The sequence below is a fragment of the Parasteatoda tepidariorum genome, chromosome 4 (genome assembly GCF_043381705.1).
Source record: "Parasteatoda tepidariorum isolate YZ-2023 chromosome 4, CAS_Ptep_4.0, whole genome shotgun sequence".
Taxonomy (NCBI): domain Eukaryota; kingdom Metazoa; phylum Arthropoda; class Arachnida; order Araneae; family Theridiidae; genus Parasteatoda; species Parasteatoda tepidariorum.
In genome coordinates this window covers 63459406-63468796 of record NC_092207.1, presented here as the reverse complement: position 1 = coordinate 63468796, position 9391 = coordinate 63459406, and the positions used below count along the sequence as shown (strand labels likewise).

General features: G+C 30.6%; 1 protein-coding gene across 1 annotated transcript; it reads left to right on the top strand.

Moving 5' to 3' along the window:
- Window positions 1–4156: 4156 nt before the first annotated feature.
- LOC139425457 (zinc finger protein 821-like) lies at window positions 4157–4615 on the top strand. Its single transcript, XM_071180362.1, has one exon. The coding sequence runs from the start codon at window positions 4157–4159 to the stop codon at window positions 4613–4615; it is 459 nt and encodes a 152-aa protein (XP_071036463.1).
- The last annotated feature ends 4776 nt before the right edge of the window (window positions 4616–9391 follow it).

Below are 9391 nucleotides of genomic sequence, written 5' to 3'. Positions count from 1 at the left end.
GCAAACTGCGCATAAAGTAAAATTAACATTAAATGGTCCAAACTTCGGAAAGCTCTTAGCTATTGGGACAATAATTCAAATATTGCAGCTACCCCCTATATTCCGGGGGACATAAATCCGAATCCTTCTAAAAGACGGTATGTTTATTCAGAGAAAGTACGTTTTTGAATCTAATTTCGTAACTTAAAATGTCGTCCACAGTAATTAATTAGCATATTTCAGGTCACCTCCTGGAACCATTAAGATTGAGTCCTAGAACGTGAGGATCATTAGACCAAAAGTTATTCAGAGTAGTAAATTTTTTATTTTGCGCAATCACAGGTTAATCATAATTAGGATAGGGTAGATGATATACGTAATCTTTTCTTAAACAGTTTTTCGAGAAATATTTTCAAAACTTTTAACGACAATTATCGTATCAGAATAAATTCAAACTTATAAATTTCAATTTTAATTTTGCACTCATATCTGGCTTTTTTTTTTTTTATCTTGACTAGACACTTATCACAAAAAAATCAAAAAGAAAAAATTGGGTCTTCATAATTTAGATTTAAAAGCGAAAGCAGTTATTTTGTTCCAGTAATGTAGAACAAAACTTTCCATCAAAAACCGTGCAGGCTTGGCTTTAATGAATTGTTTACATCCGTGATTCACATACAATAGAGCTATATCTTGACTCATTTCAATACGGTTAGATCATGCGATTTAGTTTAATAGGGTGATAAAAACAACTTGTTGAAGTATGAGAGAGAAAATTTATTAAATTGCACTATACGCTAAGAGAAGTTTCTTCCACAAGTTCTTCTTGCAGAAGTTCGTTTTTTTTTTATTCAAATAAAAATTCACAACAACGACGTTTTTCTTTTTCTTTTTTATTAAAAAAACGTATTTTTAGAAGTTTATGCATTTAATAACAGTTTACTTTAAATAAGTTGCCAAAAACGTGCTTTGCTTAATTCGATATTATTAAATCACCGAGAGGATAACTATTATTAAAATGATAATAAATAAAAACAAAATTGGATTTTTTTTTATCTTTACTTGTGACGTACTGAGAAAATATACTGTCAAAGCTATCAAATTAAGGTATAACTTACTGCGCTTCTAGCTCTATTATGACACCGAAAATCTCCGTAATTTTTATCGGAGAGCTTTGTTATTGATTTTGGTAAAATTAACAACAAAATATGGTTTTATAATTTGTGGTAACGTTTGGTAATTTTAATGTGACAACCTAAAGCATTAAAAAAATTAACGAAATTTACTTTTCTGTTTTGTATTTTTTTTAAATGTGTGGTAATAAGAATCTTGAAAACCAAAAGTTCAGGAAAAGCATTACCATATGAATGGAAAAGTTACAAATTGAATGTTTTAAATACCATATACTTTAGTTTTATTTATCAGAATTATTGTTTTACCAAAAATTTCATTACCTCGCAATAGGGTAATTTTACCAGAATATTTTTCTTCGTACGGCATATGTCCATCAGGTTGATAAAATAATTTCGTAACGTTGAATAATACCGATTTATTGTTTTTTTACCCTAGCAAAGAACTGTAATTCAGCTTGTATTCTAAAAAAATTTCAATTCTTTGCACTTATAAGATTTATGCATTAATTATTCAGCTTCAAGATCAAATTTTTTGGTAAATCTGGAAAAAAAATCATATTATAAATATTTATATATAAAAACACTAAATGTTAAACATTAAAAAAAGTTACATTTAAGTCTTTGGGTATCATTTTTTGTTTGTAAACAGCAAAACGAGTTTTTAATAACCATTTGCATTATAGATTTCAGAAAGAAACTTCTAATGTAATTCTTTAACGTCAAAACATTCTTAAATTGAATGATTACGTTGTTACAAAAGGTTAAACCAATATTTCATCTTTAGTGATATCAATACAAGAGAATTTGTTGAAATATACTTTCTATGACACTTATGACAGATTCATAGCTGCGGAAATGAAGAGTCACTCGGTTTACATATCTCAGCAGGCGTCTCTTCAGCAGTTTTGAGATTTCCTTTTTTTTTTCTTTCTTTGCTTTCTTTTGAAAATAAAAAGTGAAAAAAAAAGAAAACATTATAGAAATTTACAACATTATCTACTTAGTTTTTTAATTTTTTTGTTATGAATTTTTTTCTTTTTTTCAATTCCTACTATTAGTTCGCACTCTTCTTATACCTTTTTCAAATTTTCAATCTTTAATAAAATACTTAGTATTCGTCCAATCAATTTCACATACATTTTTTTAAACTTGTAGTGACTGACTCATGATGTTAATATAGTTTAATCAAAGTCATTAATTAAATAGGGATGAGCGAAAAATGAAATAGAATTTTCTGATTGGTTAAGCGTTAGTCATTGTTTTAAATTTTACTATAAACGATTCAGTTTCTCACATATTTTAACGATAACATCAGTGATAATTTCTAACTTATAGCTCTATTCGAACAAATAAAAATAGTTTATTGCGCACATTTGAATATTTAATTATTTTATATTCGCTGTGTTAGATAAATTTAATGAAGAACATTACGTGGTAGCACGTGTGGTTCACGTCACTAAATTTATAATTTTATAGTTGTCTGATGCCATGTGCCTTTTTTTTCTACTATTAGTTCACACTCTCCCTATATCTTTATATATATATTTCGTCTGTTCGTGTGTATGTCACTGAACTCCTCCTAAACGGCTGGACTGATTTAAATGAAATTTTCTGTGTACCTTCAGAAGGATTCGAGAATGGTTTAGATTCACAATAGAACATTCTGCCACAAACCGTTCCAGCGGTATCAGCGAAAATCGAAATGGAATTTTCTGATTGGTTAAAAGTTAGCCATTGTTTTAAATTTTGCTGTACACGAATCAGTTTTCAAATATCTTGAAGATAACAACAGTGATATTTTCTATCTTATAGCTCTATTCTTTTAGAAAAGTAAATTACATATACTTTAATATTTAATCATAATTCGGTTCTTTATTTCAGGTGAGCACAAGCACGTAAAATCAACGAGAATAAGTTTCGTAATTATTGGTCGTATCACGGATTTAGTATTGTGAAAACTGTTTAATAAAAATCAAGGCAAAAGCAAATTTTATTCATCTTGCACGCTTTTAATAATTATTTATATTTAGTATGCAATTTTAGCTCAATTTAGTATGCAATTTTTCATTGCTGACAGTTGTCATTTGAAAACTATTAGATTGTTTATTATTACAAAGTTTGCGAATTCACATTCATTTTAATTATTTCATTTAAAAAATAGGAGTAGACTATATTTGAGGGTGCCCCTTGATTCTCACCAAGTTGTGATAGCGGTTGATCTCCAAGCTGGCCGATGTTGAATCCCAATCGTGATTCTGATTCGTTTAAATTTCAGCGTTATTTTTAAATGTTCAACGGTATATGTAATTTCAGAAGTCCGTTAGTTCTATGTTGGATACCGGCTGGTTAGGTTACTTTTGCTTCTGATCAATAGGATCGAAGGTATGTGGGCAGTCATAAAAAAAGGACTTTAGAAAAAAATGTCACCGCCATTCCGATACCACAGACGCCATTTTCAATTCGTATTTCGCCGAATTTATGTGGCGATGGAGGAACACAGATTCTATTCATGATAAATTTAGACAGTATCTAACTGCTATTAGAGAATTCTGTGCACCTAAAACTGAGGAAATTCAAGCTTAATGAATAAGTGAGATTTTTTTTTTTCCTTTTCTTTCTGTGCTTACTCCATTAATTTTTATTTCGATTCAAAATGCATTTTATTGGGTTTATTAATTTTGCTTACATTGGGTTCATTGCAATTTTATAAAGTTTTGGCCGATGTCTTGCTGAAATTTTCCAATGTATTATTAAAATATCATTATGTTTTGGCAGCCATTCCTGTTACCGCGGTGTTCCGCGCAAACAGGAATGGTGATAAACATAAGTTACCAATTTCGTCAAGGGGCACCCACAAGTATATTTTTACCAAAAATAGATTTTTGTTTTAAATTTTATCATTATTATATTTCTTATTTAATTTATTTCATTTTTATTGCTTTTTTATTATTTAAAATAAATACGTGAATTTTCGAATTAGCAAATTTGCGACCACTGTCAACTTCTACATTTCTTTTTGTTTGAAAGAGAATATTTGCAAAAATATGCCGCCTAAACGAATCGCTCTTAGTCGATCAACATCTCAAGCACGCAAGAAGAGAACTAACCGTGTTTCAGAAAAATCGGAGCAACGGGAAGAAAGACTTGAAACTAATCGAGAACACAATGCTTTAGCCCGTTCCTTAGAAACGTCTGAGAAACAGGAAAGAAGACTGTTAACAAATCAACTACGCACTACTCAAGCCTGTTCCTTGGAAACATCAGAGCAACGGGAAAGAAGACTGTTAACAAATCAACTACGCACTTATCAAGCCCGTTCGTCGGAAACATCAGAGCAACGGGATGCAAGAATAAAAATCAATCAAGAACGCACTTCGCTATTCAGACGCTGCCAATACTCTGATTTGAATCTCAGTGCATTTCACTATGATCCGACAACCAACTATAGTCTTTCACCCAAGCGTCATCATCGGAAAAATGGATCAATTATGTATGTTTTGTAGTGCTCTCAAATTTAAGAATGAAACAGCTGGAATTTGCTGTTCTGGAGGCAAAGTGTAACTACCAGATTTAACGTCGCCAGCCGAGCCATTATCAACGTTGTTATCGGGTCAAGCAAATCAATAGAAACTTTTCTTGGCGAATATAGGTCAGTACATTCGTGTTTCCAAATGACTTCATTCGGTGCTGCTACAAGTATCGGTGCGCATATGGACAGCTAGAGTTATTTATTACATTCACATGCAATCCTGCTTGAGCTAAAATTAAAGAGCTTTAGTAAGTTAGGCAAACATCATCGGATCTTCATGATGCATTATCCCACGTGAGTTAAAACAAATATTAAGCTCTAAACTTGGTTTTATTGCGAAAAGCTTTTGCTTTTAGAGATGCTTTTAGAGAGACACGGTCTCATGCTTTTAGAGAGACACGGTGTTTGATGCATTCTATTGAATGGCAGAAAAAGAGAATTGCCACATGATTTGGCTTATTGAAAAATTCACACCAGGACAAATTGGTCAGCTCATATCAGCAGAAATATTCATGACGCCATTGATCCAGAATTATTTCAGATCATCATCCAAAATATGTTTCATGGTCGGTGTGCATCACCATACATGTCTGTTTGAAAATGCACTAACGATATCCTAGAGAGTTAACTGTTGAGACTATCACTGGTTTTTTCACCATTAAATAAAATTCTCTATTCAAATCATAATCACAAATCTCATTTACACGCTTAAATACAAAATTTAAATTCAAACTGAAAGCTTTGCAACGCACGCAGGGTACAGCTAGTATATTTATATATCTTGCTTAAATTGTTAATCTTTAATAAAATGCTTTGTATTCGTCCACTCAAGTTTAAATACATTTTTTGAAACTTGTAGTGGATGAAGCTTGATGTTAATATAGTTTTTTCAACTATTATTCATAATTTAAATTTAATTAATTAATTTTAGTTTTATATGGGCGAAAAAAATTTAGTTATTTAATAAAAAGTAACTAAAATAAAAAATTTCTTTGTCGATTGACTTTAAAAAAAATTATATTACTTGTTTAAAATATAAACTAATGGACCCAAATAAATACATAATATGTTGTTTTCCATTTGATTGTGGATTATTGTTAATCTTTCTACTTATCTATTACCATTAAAAAAATTAATATAAAGGAAAGGATCTCAAAAATCAACTATGTAACATTTTTACTTAATCGCAGTTTTGTTCTCAATCACCATGTGACATCAGCAAAGAATATTTTTTTGCATGAATAGTTTAAAATCATTATTTTTTAGAAAACCTAATCATTATTGAAGAATAGCTATTCTAATACTAGCTTTTAAGCCGATTGAATTTAAAGTTTCGATTGATTTTTAAAAAAAATAGGGAGTATTAATATTAAAATTATTAAGATATCTCTTTTTCATAGCTAACCTAATAATATTTTGGCCTTTTACTTGTGAAATAAAAAATAAAAACACTTATCCTAAATAATAGTTTTTTAAGCAAATTAGTTTTTAGTATTTCACATTTATTTTTACTTTAACTTATATTAACATTTTGTTAATATAAGTTAAAGTAACATTTTGTTAATATAAGTTTTTTAACAAGCATTTTAACTTAAATTATCAGTTACGTTTTTTAACTAGATAAAATCCGCTATCCGTACGGGGTGTAAGAATTTAAACCATGAATAAATCAGAACTGAGCAACCCTATGAAATCATGAACAAAACTGGAAGACAAACACCAACACAATTAATAAAATTATTCAAATTTGTTATTTACTTTTTTTTGGTCTTTGCCAGTAGATTGGTAGACGGATCATAGGTTCGAGTCCCCTTGCTTTCAGGCTAACAGCGGCAGTTTTTACTGTTTTCTTCTCAATGTAAAGCATATGCGGATTATTTTCATCAAAAAGTTCTTCATGAAGACAAATTTCTCTCAATATTTGATCCAAAAGGCCGGGATAGCCTGGTCGGTAGGGAGCTGGGCCCATATCCAAGAGGTCGTGGGTTCGATCCTCGCCGGCCGAAGACTCCCCGTGTAGTAAATGGTGACTGATGCACGTTAAATCTGTCGATTCTCAAAGTCCTCCATGTTCCCATAATCGTTGCTCTCAATACCTCTGGGGGTACTGATCCAGGAGTTTCCTTGTCTTCTGGATTGGTTCAAAATTACAAGGCTACGGAGTTGAACATTTAGTCGTAAACCCATGAAATTGGGTCGGCTGTTCAACGACGGTTATAATATTTGATCCAGATCCGTGATGGCTCAGGGGATAGAACGTTCGCCTTCCAATGAGGGGAACAGGGTTCGAATCCCAGCGATGATTGGTCGATACAAATTCCCCATCCAGCTTGCACAGACCACAATGCTGACATGAAATATCCTCAGTGGTAGACGGATTATGGGTTAGAGTCCCTCTCTCGTCACGTTAACCGTCATGCTAACTTCCTCTCCATGTCACAAAAATGCGGGTAAGTTCCATCAAAAGTTCCTCCGCGAAGGCAAAATTTCTCTCAATACTTGATACAAGAATTCACTTGTTTTCTGGGTTGGGTTCAAAATTACAAGGCTACATAGTTGAACATTAGTAGTCGTAAGCCCATAAAATTGGGTCGGCTGTTCAACGACGGTTATAAAATAAAATACTTGATCCAGGAGTTCCCTTGCCTTCTGGATTGAGTTTTAAATTAGGCTACAGAGTCAAAATTTGGTAATCATAAACTCAAAATTAATGTTCAATTAAGGATATAAAAAATACCTTTAATTTCAAATTATTTAGATATATAGAAATACGTTTTAAAAGCATAATTAATTAAAAATAAGCACGTGTTTTTACATTACTTTGATACCAATTTGGTGACCCAGTGCATCTATGTTAACACACTTACTTATTTGGTCAAAGTAGTTAAATATCTAAGAACGAGCAATAAACTCTTTTTTAATTAATGAGAGCTATAAGCAAGCCTGCATTTTAGCAAGAGAATTTGAGAATAGGGGGCTAAAATTGCTCCTTTTAACCAATGTCTAATTTTCAGTACGTAAAATGTTCTGGTGTTATAATATGGACACACACATACAACTCTTTATTTTATTATTATATATGGTATATTTTGTGAATGTTTTAATAATGATTAAAGTAAAATTCTAAACTATAAAACTCATTTAGTAATTTATACCGTATTTTCCATTATATTTATAAATAAAAGACCTCCGTGATCACTTCCGTGACTTTGGTTCACGGGTGCCCACTGGGTAACGCGAAATGAGTAATAATTCTGGCATCTTCTATGGCGAAACGAAGTTCAGTGCCTGCCATTCGAAAAAAAAAAAAAAATAAATAAAATACTTAGTTCTATACTATATTTATTTTCATATCATATAATTTTCAGCTCATTCGATATTAATTTAATGTCTTATTTAATTCATTTCTATTTTAAACTGCATGATGATGTAATACAAAACCTTTCATACAGCAATGTATACAGAGTTTAATGTGCATGTCTTATCGCGAATTATAACAAAAGAAATTTTCTTTTCTAAAAATCCGAAACAACTGCCAGATTCTATTTCGACATCATTTATTCTTGTCGCATTACAAGTGAGCCTCAAACAATTAAAGGTCAAAGTTATGAATATTATCTAATCACTAATTGAGAAGGAAACAAATGGTATCATATCAGCAAGGCCTCCAGTAAACACACAAATTGAAATATTCCTGTTTGTTTTGAAAATCTCAATTCTTAACAATTATCCTCAAGCTATTGTACACTGTCCTTTAATAAACGCCCACCACACATAATCGGCGAGCAATAAAATACAAGGAAAAAAAAGCCGATTCAAATATGGCTTCTTTAGAAGTAAGAGTAAAGGTTAAAAGCGGGTAATGAAACTCGTGTCCTGTCAGCTCACGTGATCGGCCAATGCTGGTTGGTTCGAAAATGTTACGATAAAGTCGTGAAAAAAATTATGCATCATAAATTGAATAGATATTGAGGAAGCTAGATGCAGCTAGTAAAGAATGTTAGATATTTAGAACAGTTTTCAGATAACATCTTGTGTTTCTTAATTATTTCATTAATTTAAATAAAAAAGCATATCATTAAGAGAGAATAAATTATTAAATAATTTACGTTTCGTTTACTTTATTTGAATTAAGCTTTTTCATTTTGATATTCATTTTAAGTGCTGTCGAGCTTTTTGCTTTGGTTATAATAATAATATTTTAAACTTATTAAAACTTATAAAAAGCTATTTCTTTTTTAAAGCTAGTTATCGATTTTAATAATTTCCCTCTAGATCGAAAACCACGTCTCATTGAAAAGAAAGCTCATTCAATTTTTTAAATATTTAAAATATGTATTTGTTTTATTTTTTAGAAACATATTTTCATCAATAATTCACTAAATTCACTAACATCAATAGAATATATATTACGTATATTAATTTTTCAAAGTGTCATATATAGTTTAAATTTTAAATTTCGTTTTGAGTAGAAGATGCTCCAACTGTAATGTTTCTATGTCGCTTGGCGATAAAGATTCTTAACACTCCCATAAGTGATTCGCGTATAAAAATATATCTTGCGAAACATATCTTAATTTTTAGACTCACACTTAGGCTCCTTTAATCAGAACCCTTGATTGCTTGTTATTCGAACTTATTTTTTGTTTCTAAAAAGTTGATATTTTCCAAAAAAAAATATTGAAAGGATCATTTTGTAAATATGCTAATTGTAATAAAATGAACGATTACTTAGATTTGAGAAATAATC